At 39.9% G+C, this 14,829-nt stretch overlaps 1 protein-coding gene and 1 long non-coding RNA gene across 2 annotated transcripts in view; one reads left to right on the forward strand and one right to left on the reverse strand.

Annotated features, from left to right (window-relative positions):
• pou6f2 (POU class 6 homeobox 2) overlaps window positions 1-14,829 on the reverse strand; it is a 70,105-nt gene that overhangs the window by 33,444 nt on the left and 21,832 nt on the right. Inside the window, exon 3 of the mRNA XM_032503876.1 lies at window positions 14,377-14,596. Coding sequence (XP_032359767.1) covers window positions 14,377-14,596 — 220 coding nt within the window. The remainder of the gene's footprint in view (window positions 1-14,376; window positions 14,597-14,829) is intronic.
• LOC116672198 (uncharacterized) lies at window positions 7,735-14,635 on the forward strand. Its single transcript, XR_004327496.1, has 3 exons — window positions 7,735-7,949; window positions 10,041-10,130; window positions 14,384-14,635. It is a non-coding gene; the product is annotated as an uncharacterized LOC116672198 (long non-coding RNA).

Raw genomic sequence — 14,829 nt, forward strand, 5'->3', positions numbered from 1 at the left:
CTATATATATATATATATATCATTATGAGAAAGCACATACGCAATGTACTATTAAAATGACTTGAAACACAAAAGACTGACACAAAAGAGTGTTTGTGAACAAATATTGATAATGCAGCCAAGCAATTGTGAACACAGGCGTAGACAAGCTTGTATACATACAGAATCAATGCACTTAAATAATTTAAGTATGGTTGCCTCATAAAAGATGAATAAAACATCAGGGCAGACAAGTCTTTGATTAGCGTGGTCACTACGACTCTAGGATAGGCACATATGAACATTTGATGAAGATCAGATCATCCTCCTCTTTCCTCACTGTGCAGAAGCGCAGCAAAAGAAAGCCAGCGTCTCTTGGCCAGTAAACAGTACACTTTTACATTTCTTCTACCTTCTGACACATTGACACCTCTCTCGCAACCTCATCATGAATTATATATCACCTGTGCAAACGGAAAGAGTCCAATTCTCACTTGAAATGTTTGGGCAAGTTGTCTAGCAAGAGCCAAGCCCCTGACAGGACTGGCCCTTTTCCCCTTTGCAACGACAAAATGTTGAGCCCTATTTAAAGATGGAATAAAAGGGAACAAAGACTGAGAAAACAAAAGGGGGGTAAAATGAGATTTCTGTCAAAAATTATCGAAACCAGGCGAAGATCAAAGACAACTGGAGAATTTCCTGCAGTGCCAAACATTACGCCAAGAAACAAGAGGTACAACAAAAAATAAGAGGCAAAAGAAAACAAATACAGAGGGAATATGAAAGAAGCCCCATGTGGCCTTATTATAAGGGCTACACCGCAGGTACTATATTCTTTAACAGCAGTGCTTTATAAATTCTGTCATCTTATTAAGACTGTCAGGACCACTGACCCGCCCTTCCTCTCTTACGGGGCAACTGGCATTTTGAAGCTTATTCTTTTAACCACAGCTGTCTGATTGCTTTGGTTGAGCACATAATCCAAACAGCTTGTCTCAGCTAATTGTTTGTCCTCCTTACTCCAGCAGAGCACAGGGTAACCGTGCTGAGGATGAGAGTAGTAGCTTCACTTATGATGGAGAGAGGGCAAAAGAATGCCGAGATCCTATAGTGCTCATTATATCTCCCACTGTCTCTTTGTTGTGTTTCATATTCACTAGTTCTCTGACTGCGATGCAAGCAGCGCTCCCACTTGATCATCACGCCTGAGGGTGTAAGAGCAAGGGTCCCACTTTCACTGTTGTCATAACTCGCTTTTGTTAATGTTTATAATGGGGAATGGGCCAGATCATATAAGAGAGTCATTCAGCTAAATGATCAGATACAAGCTGAACTGTGGCATTTTGTGCTCCATTTAACCATTTAACAACAATCACTTGGGACTATTGTACACCATGCACTGAGAAGTCTACGGCCTTCAACCTCAGTGCTTTGAGAAACTGTCTACCATCTCTCTTTCTTTTTTGTTTTAGTGCCACAGTAGAAATCAACTGTTATCTTTGACTGTCCCGGCCCCGGCTTCTGAAGTAGCGGAGGACGAAGCAAGACTGATTGTCAGAGGTCGAAAGGCTAGGTCAAAGCCGACTCATTCGTCAGACAAAATGCTATTTTTGTTTCCTGTGCGGTTGAGGAGTGAAGGTGGGGGAAAGCAGCCTGCTCTCTCATTACCAGCGCTATCTCAGTAGTGCCAACCTCCCATTTACAGCACTTTCCTCTCTAGGGCTGATTCGACTCCTTGTTTTCCTCTCAATGCACAACGCCTACGTTAACAACTATTCCCTAAGAGTTATCTTATATATCATTTCTGTGTGTACATGTTTGTGTACAGGTGGAGTCAGGACAGAAGCCAACATTGTTATTACCTACATACTATATCTGCCACATGGATACTCAAACTAAACTTTGAGGCAAATGCAGGATAATAATGCTGAAAACCTGCCACAATTGCACAGTGTGTGTGATGCATGTATGTAAATGATGTAAGATGCAGTTGTACCAAATATACACACTACATAAAGTATCTATTGTCACCTCAAACCAACTGCAGCTGTAGATGTATAGCATTAAAAAAATATCTATTGATGCATTTAGCCATAAAGGCCTATACGGATCGGTGCCCATCATAATATAGCCTTAAGAAAAGGCCCAGCCAAGGCCAACGTGAAGAGTAACTGCAGTGTACCAATAATCACATCTACACAAAAGGACTTTGACTATCTTTCACGGCATTCAACTGTGTGTTCTCCTCAATAGATTTTCTCCAAAAACTTCAAGAAAATGTATTGAGTTAACAAGGATGAATAAAGTCTATGTGTACACTGAGTACTTTTTCTGATAAAGAAATAGTTAGTGTTGGAATATATGCCTATATATCACTTTTTCTATTCAGCACAGATACATAATTATACAGAGAACAGAAAATCAGCCCTAACTGCTGGACCGCCTGAATGTCTTTGGCATCATTTAGGCACGTTGTAAATTAAGAGCTATCTGTAGCGGCGGATGATCCTGGCAGAAGTTAATAAAAATTGTCCAATGTGACCCACCCTGTATTTTTTAGAACTGATCTAGTCCAAACACAGCTGTCATTCTCTAACAAGAGAGGTGCGAGGGGACAAACAAGCTCCCCATTACTGCTCTGCCACACGTCCCACTATGGGAGTCCATAAACCACTGTCTCAATTGGCTTTTCAGAGAGTCACACTGATAATTACTCCACTGGAGGTAAGGAGATTTAGCCTCTATGAGATCTGGTAATTACAAAGGTGGTCAAAGGAAGGTCATTTTTACTCTGTGGATTAGATCGGAGCACTTGCACACTGATGAAGTGGATAACATCACCGTTTCTGCACTCATTTCCTTAGTTTAGTTGACTTTTTTCTCTGATGGTCACTTTGATAACACTCGTCCTTGTGACAAAACCTGAATTATTTTCATTAATGCTCAATCTGTAAATTTTTGATTTCCTAAATTAATTGTTTAACCTATAAACTGTTAACCTTGACAAGTAAACAGACTCAAAAGTGATTTTGGCAGATTCTTAAAAAAACATGAGAAAAGAAGAAAACCAAGAATTGTGGCGGGGTTCTGCAATCATGTAAAAATAGCAATCCTGCAATATAAATATATCAAGTCCTGCATTGAAAATGTAATATTATTATAGCAAAATGCGCTTAAAATAATAAAAGTAAAAGTACTCATAATACAAAAAATGGCAGATGTGATACATCTGCAATACTGTAATACTGTAATAGCTTATAGGATTAGTATTACTGATGCATTAATACATCATTTTACTGTTGTCGTTAGTGGAGGTGGAGCTAAGTCAAACTATGTAGCTTAAGTTATAACATATTCATAACATTTATATATTATTTGTAAGACTGTTTTATGTTTTGCATGTCAAATCTTAATCTTTAACTGTAGCTTTATAAATGTAGTAGAGGAAAAAAGTACAATATTTCCCTCTGAAACGTAGTAAAGAAGAACTATAAACTGGCATAAAATGTACCTAGTAGTACCTAGCACTGGAACAAAAACGTGTGTTCCATTCCCTTTACCAGTGTGTATGTACAATTGGTAATCATGTTAAAGGAATGGAAAATAGATTCCTGCCTTGGCAATGGCTGGAATAAACATGGAGATAATTAAACGTTAAAGGAACTACTGAACTACTAAATAAAAACATTACTAAGAGCCACAGCAGGCAATATCACTGTTTCAGTCCTGCTGCAGGGGAAACTCAGTGACTACAAAAAAAATGTAGGCATTTAAGATTTGAGTGGAGCCACGGAGCCACAGGATTTTAGAGAGTAAACTACATTGCTTGTAGGGATCCAGAGATAATGCTTTCACTTTGTGATGCAAGGCAATATCAAGCTGTGTTGTAGAATTCTCACTCTGGGGGAAGCATTTCAAAGAATCAAATCCTCTCCATGGAGATGTTACACATACAAGAAAATCCCTGTGTGCTTGATAATGTTGCCCTTTTGTGTGTTGCTTACGCGAGGTTATTGATTTCCAAATTGTGGTCCAGGAACCTCTAGGGGCCCTTGAAGGAGTTCCTGGGGGTCCCAGGCAAAGTAAGGTCTAGTTTAATTTCATGAATTATAGATTTTACTGCAGCGTTTTAATACTGAAATGTGCTATCATGTGCTAATGAGAGAGTATATGTTTTTTTTTTGAACTAAAGACTACATAAGTCAACGTGACCATATGTAACTTTTAAATGTTTCTGCAACTGTGTAATTTTCCATCTATAAACAAAAAAAAGACTAAGAGAGAAAAGAACGTTATTTTTATGTAGTTTGTATTAATGACATTACCCAGTCAGATTTTCCCCGCAAAGTCACAAAATGATTTCCTGAAGGTAGACGGCGCTACAGATCAAAATCTGATGGGTCACAAATTTCGGCATAACACTGCAAAAGCCTATGTTATTGTATCCAGCCAGGTAAAGGGTAGCAGGAAAGGAAATAAACAAAGAACAACTGAAAGCTAAATTGGAAAGACAGACTATGGGCAAAAACATGAGTCACACTCGGTCGGGTTCTCAACAGATGGAGACAATTACAGGATTGTAAATGATTCAAAACCAACTCCAAATTGGTCCTCAGGTGTGTAATATGTCTATTTCAATCATAAAATAACTTTGGATTGCGCAATTAAATTACATCCTCCTTCCATTTAGCACCGACGTTTTATTCCTTTCAGTCTGTGTTTGTGTTGTCCTACTGTTTTCTTTTCCTTTGTCCATCTGTGCTTGTGTAAAGCGTCCTTGGGTTTCATGAAATGCGCTATATACATCTAAGTTATTATTACATTGGTTGCTACAACAAACTCTTATTGCTTTGGCTTGTAACACAGTGACAGTGATACCCGGTTTAGCTCAAAAGTAGGCTAAGTTACCAAATGCAACACTTGAAATGCAACGATGCATCTGTAACGTACGTATTCTCTTATTGTAAATTAATGATTTTCTGTCGGAGCAAAACTATTCTACTTCATTGCAACTATACGACCTTCCAGTAACGTTAACACAGTAATCTACAGTGGGTAACAAAGCACCGTAAAGAAAAGTCCTTTATGATGTGTGGTAAAAACACTACCGTTTTTGTTCAAAGGGGTCACTGGCAACACAAGCTGAAAGTTACATATAGCCACTTTAATTTACGTTTATTTACGTTTAAGAAAAAACTGCAGACTCCTGGCCCGCCATGGTCTTACTCTAAAGCTAAAAATGTGGTTCTGTAGGACAAAACCTTATTCAACAACACAATGAAGCATTTGATTAACTTTTAAGATTTATGATTAAAAACATCAAGATGTAGGTAATGCATTTCCTGGATGTTTCAGTGATTTAAACGTTAAGTGTTCCCTTTTAAAGGGAAAGTATTTAACTATATTCAACTATACAATGCCTCAAAACACTTTCTTAAACCAAATTAATGACAACAAAATAGATTTTTTGTATACACTGAGAGATTCCCCCCCGACTTCAAACACTATGTGGACAGTAGGTAATACTGTGATGCCCTGTAAGGGCACCCTCACTTTTGTCCTTCAGAGTCCAGAAGGTGCCAAACCCCCACCCTCTTAAAAAAGAGCCTGTCTGCCTGGCAGGAGAGACTGGGTTATTACAGCGTGTTCATGATCCCATCATGTGTCGTCAGACCAAAGCGGAGGCCGCGAGTAAAAGCCTCATGCAAAATTTATGTTCATGCGGCTGTTTCAGTGGGTGGAAAAATCAATATTGCGGGCCTGATGCACGGAGATGACTGAGTGCTCACTGACTGACAGTAAAAGCTGAGAGAGATTGAGGGGCTACATTTACTGTTTCAGAAATGGAGTGGAGTAGAGTTGCTCTAATAGTCTAGTTCACCTTAAATTTGAATTTCATTGTTAATTATTTTGGTAAAAACTGGAATATTGGGGGCCGTTAGAGAACAAATGAAGAGTGAGCAACATTTTTTTTCAAATTGCCTAAAACACATCTTGCGTTGTGGTTTCTGAGCAGCTAGAGTATTGTATATTATGGGGTTATTAAGCCTTCCCTTCCTTTCCAACTTAGATACAGATACTACCGATACATAAAATGATTGTAGAATAATCAAAAGACAATGTGGGTATGAGGAGGACATCATAGGGATTTTTTTTCTGCGCTGCTTTGCTTAGATATGCTTTTGATAGCGTGCCACATACCCACAGTGCATTTGGGGAGGAATGTGAGAAGAGAGCGAAACAAAGTGAGAAAAAGAAATTCAGTGGGATGAAATAACCCCAAACAATGGGATTTGCTTTCCATTCTTCTGCCTCCATCTTCTGTCTTTAATTATTCCCTTTGGTTGTCTGAGGGAGCGTGTAAGCACTTTCACACAGCACAACATGCCCAGCAGCACAACACTGTCTGCCTTAGTGATGTGGAGACTTCTGAGTGACACTGAGCCTCTTGTGATTATTAATGCTGTTTAATACAACACAGGGCAGCCACTATGATTGAGGGAAAAAACACATTTTAAAATGCATTGTGAATGGAATTATGTACAACATGAGCACTGCACTTGAGATACATTTTCCCCTTGCTACAAAAACAATATGTACACCATAAAATGAAGACTACTGTTTTGTAGATGCAACACTGAAAATGTATGTTTGATAACAAGGGCCAAGTGTGCTCTATTTTGTACACAGGGTTTAATGGAACCTCAGCTGATCCTGGTGGGATCCTTTGTGCCGGTTTAGTAGTTTTTCCCCCGAATCGCATATGAGATATTTGAGAGCCCAGAACGATGTATGATGAATGAAGTAGCATGCTACTTATACGCTTATCATGCTCACTGACTAGCAACAGGTTCAGCAAAGGGCAGTGGCAGTAAATGAAATTCTGCACCGGGACAATATATCATCAAAAGAAATGTATGCACCCGAAACTTACAAGCCTTCTTCAGATGCGGACAAGGTGCCTGACGGGGTTGGGGGAGGGGGTGAGGATGGGATAGTAGGAAGAAAAAAAGGGGGGAAATGGGAGAATGGGGGGGAGGGTATTTTTTCTGGATGGGTGAGGAGCAAGCAAGGGGAAGCAGAAGATTTTGTTGAATCAGTTATATTTTCATACTGGCTGATCTGTGCCTTTTAACCATTTCACTGCAGCTGGAAAATGAAAGTACCAGGGCTAATTTCACAGTGAGAGCTCACTGAACAAAACCCCCCACGGTCTGTAGAAAAAGGTGCTAAGTCTACTTTGTCATTGTGATTACGGCACTGTAATACAGTAGGCTTGTGTGTATGAGAGAGAAAAGTAGAAAATATGTTCAGAATGAAAGGCAAGAAACGCCTTTTTCCTCTCTAGCCTGAGATGTACTTATTGAGGTTTACTTATGATTTGTAAGTAACAGATATCTCTCTTCCCAAACATGCCATCCTGTACTGATGCCACAGGATCCATCTGTAATGTGTCTCCAGTTAGTCCAGAAATAGCACCCATGGGACTTAACACACTCCCTAGGCCTCCTATGGGACCTTTTAAGCTGCACTGATACTGATAAAAGCTCCCACAAATCTGGCCCCCAGATACCTCAGCCATTAATTAAGGTAATTAGGCCCTGGTCAGCAATTAGTAACCACAGATAGCTTTTAGCAGCAGCTAAGACGTTCCTGCTGGCGAGGTGTTTGGTTCCAAACCATCTGCTGACAAATGTCACCGCAGACTCTTTGGTTTCACGAATAGGGAACTGGAGAGCCGTGTTTAAAAATGACCTCTGTGTGATCCAGACTGGCTCCCAGACTCCCACAGCCTCTCTGCTGCTGCACGATCACTTCGTTTGTTATTCTCACTTCTTTGGTTCTTTTCTCTTTCAAACATGGAGGAACGAGCTCTATGAAAATCCATACAAGCTGTACACGGTCAGAATGGGAAAAGGAAACATTCACTGCCCAAGATATCGATCAAAATTAGAACATCTGGGCTGAATGTAAGTAGTATTGATTACAGTGTAATGCTACATTGATTTGCTTGTATTATTAAGTCCAAGATTGATCCATATCGATATGTTCGTTTACATTATAATGTTACATACAGTTATATTGAAAGTGAGGATGTATATCAAAATGATGCTCTGCATATAGTAGTTTTAAGCAGGTTTCCTCAGATGTATTATTGTCACTGTATTGTAAGTAGATCTTTTATATCAGGACATTCCTCGAACCATAAATTTGAATGCCAACAACTCAAAGTGAGGAAACAGCCTTCTACCAAATCTTTTTTAAAGCACCTGTGATACTTAAATTCACAGGAGAGCATTAACAAAAGCAAAGACATGCTGAAAAAAGAGAGAAACATTCACAAACAAATTTGGCATTTATATTAATATAAAAATAAAGCAGTTTGTGTATTTCATCCTGTGGCAGAGTCAGTGATTTAAGGCGCTCGGAGTAGAAACACTGATAAAAACAGGCTGAATACTCACATTCAACCTTAGAGAACAGATCATGCAATAACTCACATTACTGGGGTATGGGAAATAAAGGATGCAGCTGTGCTACTTTACACAATTCCACATTTGAAGCAATCGGTGATAACACCATTTTCATTCCGGTTCAGTCCCATAAAATTACCATTAACATTACAACTCATGCAGAACACAGATAAATGTAAAATGTCACCCGGTTCTGCTAGACGGGAATTCCAGTTCCACAAGATTACCATCTCTGTCTGCTCTCTCCCACTGCACCTTGTCTAATATTTCATTTACAACATTTTATAAGTTCATTTTCCCCTCACTGACCATGTAAATCACAAATCAATTTTCATTTAAAATGCTTGACTACAGATTGTTGCTGAAAGCCTCTGAATTGCGCCTCAGCAATATGGCAGACCTTTAGCAAATCTTTTGGAAAACAGTCTGGTCGGAAAAAAGAGAGGAAAAAGTGAGATGTAATTTCTACAAAACAACTCCCGGGCCAAGCGGTCAAGGCATTTACTGGAAGTGTTCAAATATAAAAATAATACACTATTATGTATCGTAGTTTGTGTTAGATTCAGTACTCCTTTATTTATTGAAACCTCAGACTTGTGATTGACTAGTCTACTCAAAAGGAGCAAAGGCTGATTATTATTATGATGAAAAGATGAACACTATGGATTGGGCATAACTGTTGGGGACATCCTATCAATATATGCAACAATCTTAAATACTGATTATTATTAAGTGTGCAGAAGATTATAGAAAAGGTTCATCATTAAGATTTTATTTAGAAAATACCCACAGAACTTGTAATATGTTTAAATGGTAAACTGATCATTTGGTTAAACAGACACAACAGTTTATAAATGTAATTATACTGAGGAGAATATTATCTGTTATAGCTCGGGTTACAGCTAAGTGAGTTGTTCAAAACTGGTTGTTAGTAAACTCTGAACACAAACAATGCTTGTGTTAATGTGTAGAGCCCCTGATGATGTGTCGAGTCTTCTTAGTGTATTAAAAATGAGTGATTTTGATGGTATTATAGAAGTGCCTCTAGCACTCCCATTCCAAAAGCCATTTGGCCAAAAATGGGAATACGGTAAGTGCCACTTCCGTTCTAATAATGCTTTTAAACAAAAGTTTGACACGGGTACATTCACAAAGATTTTGACGAGAATTACGCTTTAGGGGAATAAAAAACAGCTGGATTAAAATGGAATTCGAGTGTTTCTAATTATTCATGTAATTGAAAGCTACTTGGAAGATTTGTCATGTTGGCATCCAAACTCCTAATTCGAAAAAAAAAAAACAATTCTGTCGTACTACACTTTACTACAAAATCCTTTTAAATAAATGCATTATACTCTTTGCATGCACAGCGCAGACAGACACACTGTGTAATGTAGAGAGACTGTCTTGTAGATTGTTTGTTTATTGCAGGAGGTTTGCAAAAAGCCTCCCTCGGTGTTTACCATTGAGGCCAGATGTCAAGGTTTGCTGTGGAGGAGCAGACACAGCCACATCTGATTAACAATATTATTGTCTTCCTCCACACCGCCATAAAGACCCCCCCAATTTCTTGTCTTTCTATTTCAGGCTTAAGCAGGGTGCTGTCCTGTGGCATGGCTGAGCCAGAGTGACATTGCCACCATCCACAGAAACAAAACATGAGTCAAGCACCAGAAGGTAAAGACAAACAGCACTACTGTGTCTTACTAGACAGAGAACAAAAAAATAAATATCTTGATATACTGTGTATACATTAGAAATATTACTGAATATTCAAATACATTGTTTATCATTTGTGCTGTTATTTTTGTGCAATAATGAAATACATGTTACTTGAATTCAGAACAAATTATTAGCATGTCTGCAACAAGTGAAACACCAGGGGATAAAATTGACTTAGATCTCAGCATCAAAAAAGACATCAGAGTATAAATCATGAGTCTCAAGGGGGTGTCTGTGTGTTCATATGTGCAGGTACAGTAAACATGCGCTTCAGCCTTAGTGTAAATGTGTGTGTTTGATTCGAACTCTCTCATCGCTCCTCTGTACATTTTGATTGGTGATTTTCTTCCTCTTTCCGTCACCAAAGTGTCACAAAGGCAGTAACCCCACACGTTTCCAAGCTGCTTATTGAAGACAAACAATAAACCACTGGCAGATATCAATGGCATAGATGAGAATCCGGGTGCCATATCTGCTGGGACTGCCTGGCAAACCTGCTTCTGCCTGCGCTTCATCTCCAGAAGCACTTCTCACTCTCAATTATTTGGCTGCTGTCACAACAAATCAATCAAATTACTGCTCCAGGACTGTGTGCAGCTGATCCTATTGCACCCCTAGTTGCATTAGCTTTGAAATGTATGAGGTCTACATTTTATCACTGTTATTTATTTAATGCAGCTCTCTCCCCTGCGAGTCATCTTACAACCACAGCAAAGTTAAATCATTAAAGGACGACGTGGAATACATACTGCTTGAGAACACTTCAAATTAATCCTTAACCGATAAGGGAGAAGGGATGGGTTTGGCCTCTATTGTGTTAAGATGGCAGATGTTGATGTGAGGAAATGTGGACCGGTTGCAATGGGTCCTCCTAATGCACTCTTCTATTGGCTGAATGTGCACACAAACAATGGCTTATTTCTTTTCTTATCCCAAAATGATTCGACAAATACACACATGAGAAAAAGCAGCCCGCAATGAGCAACTAGTGTGGTTGTAACAAGCCCAAAAAGGATACTTGAAATCCTCTAGCTCCAATAATGTAATAGGTAAAGGGACACAGAGGCATTCCCACATCAGACAGAGGTTAAGTCAGTGGCCCGGCCCGGTGATCTAACCTCTTAAAGGAGCAGCAGTCAGCTGAGGCAGAAAAGATGCAGTCTGACATGTCTTACTAGCGTAGAAACATTTGGCTCTTCTCCCAGGAGCCCACCCTTTGGTGGTATAATGAGCAGGGTGATTTCCCTAATTTGTATCGTAACAACACCCGCAACCTGCGAACGACACCGCTGAGCGTTTTCATCAAAACGGCAGACATGCCTTTGATTGGCACTGACACAGGGTCTCATTACTGCAGGTGAGTGGGATGCCGACCTTTATCAGGAAGACTGAGTGCTGTTTTGTGTTTCCTGCGGACGAGTACAGAGGAACAATGTTCTCACCTCACCATTAGAACTCGGCTCTCTGATGTGATGCGCTGCCTGGTTTTCCGCTGAGAGCAAATAAGATGGGATATGCTTATTAATATGAAAGAGCTCCAGTAAACTAGCTTCTTGCATTACCTTTGAGTGAGTCTTAGAGAAGAAGAGTAGACAGAAGAGACTTTGTTTCGCTTCCTCCCATTGGGAATTACATGTACAATGCTTTGATACAACTAGTTTTACAAGTATGGTAATCATGCTTTGCTTGGTATAAAATAATGTGAAATGAAAACCTGTTAAAAATGCATCGGGAAGTTAGCATCACATCTAACAACAAAAAAATCTGTAGATTTTTCGTCTGCATCAGTCGCACACTTATATTTGAAATTGTGAAAATCACGTATGATGTTTTTATTCACATGAAGCCATATTTACAGACCTCTAGCATGACCCAACCTAGTTTTTGCCTCTGTGAAGTCAGCTTGAATTGTGTGCACTCTGTCACATAAGATAACTTTCTCCCTTGTTTAGTTTCATTGGGAATTTGTTCTTACTGCATGTTTGCAGGCATAAATCATTCTGACAAATAACCAGTTACACTGGTGCCTGTGTTTACTGAGTCTGCCACAAGATGCTGCTCAGTTTTATTTAAGCAACCACTCCAAATTTATAGCACAACCCCATTACTGTGATAGTTATTCATCACAGTCTGAGAGAGATGCCCTCCTAAAGCTCACAGCAGTTCAGCCAGTTCCCTTCTGGTAACATTCATTTGTGCAGAGCCAGCTTTGATTAGTATGATCAAAACATGTGATCAAAGATGTTGTCGATACTGTTTGCTCGGATTTTATCTTTCCATTTAATTTCCCACATTTGAACTGAATATGACAATGTATGACAGAAAAACCTTATGTTGATTTAATATAGCTAATTAAACATTGCATTCTTACAAAGACTATGACTATGAGACCTCAAGCATGCTGGCACTCATGCACAGTCTTCCACCGTCAACCACACATTCCCCAAGACAAACAGCCTTATTACTTGGTCATTAGCCACCTCATTAGATTTAAATACAGCCATTGGCTGGGCTCCTCCTGGAGTCTCATTACTGTGCCTCACAGTTGTCTTGTGTCTGATCTGATGCTAATTAGCTAACAGCGTGAGAGCTGTAAAGCACACTTGCTCCTGAGGTCGTGAAATGAGCTGACTGCTCCCCGGCGACAGCGCGCTGCTGTATTGTATGTGTGATTAATCAGGCCTGGAGACCTGGAGGGGCGGGGAGGGGAAGCGAGGGGGAAGCGGGGGCCGAGGCCAGAGTTGCAGTTGTCTGACAGAGGTGCTGTGCCAGCAGGCCTCATTCAGCGGAGCTGTGATGAACTCAGACAGGGGAGAGTGGAGGAGTGTCGCGTGGCCAGAGGGGCCTGGACACAGTCAAGACATTTAGCTTCACTCGTGACTTGTGTCACTTTCTCTCCATGGAGGTCCCTTCAATGCATCCCCTTCAAATAAGAGGACATACGAACAGGCAGTCTGTCATTTCACTCACTTAAAAAAAGATCTGCCACAGAGGCATTTCTCCACAACTTTTCTTTTTTTTTTGTTGCTATCTCTCATGTATGGGGAATTTTTTCAGGACATTTAATTTTGTGCTGTCTGTTGGTTTGTTTGTCAGTGGACAATAAGGATGACTGTGAGGTGTTTGTTTCCGCGTCCTGATACCATGACAATGTGTTTGTTGATCAGTTCATCAGATCACTGAAGCCCCTGGGTTGTTCCTCACGCACCAGGAAGAAGATCTGTTGAAGTGTGATTCAGATGGGCCTGCTGGGCCCATTATCGTCCACTACTGATGGATACATTGAAGGGCTTGCTGGATAGATGCAAGTTTATTAAAAGCTCTGCCCACAGCGATGGCTGCTGTTATTTATGCATGTTTGTGTCCATTAGGCTTCTACCTCCACATTTCCTCACTCAGGGCATCTGCCCATCCATTTCCCCACATGAGGGAAGCCTTCCCTGCACTTTGTGCTGCTCTGGCATTATTGTAATCTCCATCCTAAAAACACACTGCTTTACATGTGGCCTGGCATCTTTTAACATTAGTGCAGCTCTCTCATTTAAGATTTATGACTGATGGTTTCCCCATCCATCCCTCAATCTAATGGTATAAAAGAGACAATGTTTTAAACATTAAAATGAAAACCATTTACAACTATGATCAAAAGAGAACACTTGGGCATTAAAGTTTAAAAGGCAAGGATAAGTACAGCCATGTGGATGGACAGATGAGGTGGAAAAGAGATAAAAAGTAAAGTACAGTGCACTCTTATGCACAGGAAAGAGCCATAAAGTGCTTTTGCGCTGCACTGCAAAACGTTGACCTGTAATTAATATGGTTGTTCCTTCAGGGAAGTTGGGGATAATGTTTTTTTGGGATACAAACCCCTGAAGAATTTGTACCTGGTCAAGAGGTTTGTAAAACATTTTTATTAAAGAATAAACAAAAACAGTTCTCTGTCATACAAATGACGTTTAAGAAACTCTTGTTGAGAAAAAAACTGTTGTATTTATGTCTAATAGTTGCTGGTTTCTTATGTTCTATAAATCATTGAGTATAATGCAGAAAAACCTTCATTCTTGTTACAAGACCATCGGTAAGTGGAGAACTTACTGGAGTACCTGAATTATTGTATACTTTCTTCCTGGAATATCGTGTTAACGCTGTTTTGTCATATAAATTAGTTTTTTTTCTGTGTCTAAACTGCCCTCTTTCTTACCTTGCAGGTTCTGGAGAGGGAGCGTCATGATGCCCCCTGCAGCAGCAGCAGCCACCAGGTTCTGGATGTTGGCTGTGGGCAGGGAGAGAACGAGGCCCTGTTGCCCACCCAGGTGTCCGCCTGCGTTGAAGGGGATGAGGATGGGCTGGTTCATGCCTGGCGCTGCACCGGACATCACACCGCCAACTGCATTGGCCAGCTGCTGGGCTACCAGGAGAGACTACAGCGGAAACACAAAACACACATACATCGCATTATTAGTTCACAGATGGGTAATTTTTTTCTCTAATATATTTTTATCACCAAACAACATTGTGTCATCTGAGACATTTTTTAAGTAGTATGTCCTTCTTTTAATACCAGCTAAATTCTGAAAAAAACTAAACACTGTCATGTGATTGATTTTGATAATTTCAAATTACTTTACCATATTTGAGTAAAAAAGAAACACAA

The sequence above is a fragment of the Etheostoma spectabile genome, chromosome 22 (genome assembly GCF_008692095.1).
Source record: "Etheostoma spectabile isolate EspeVRDwgs_2016 chromosome 22, UIUC_Espe_1.0, whole genome shotgun sequence".
In the NCBI taxonomy this organism is placed as follows: Eukaryota; Metazoa; Chordata; class Actinopteri; order Perciformes; family Percidae; genus Etheostoma; species Etheostoma spectabile.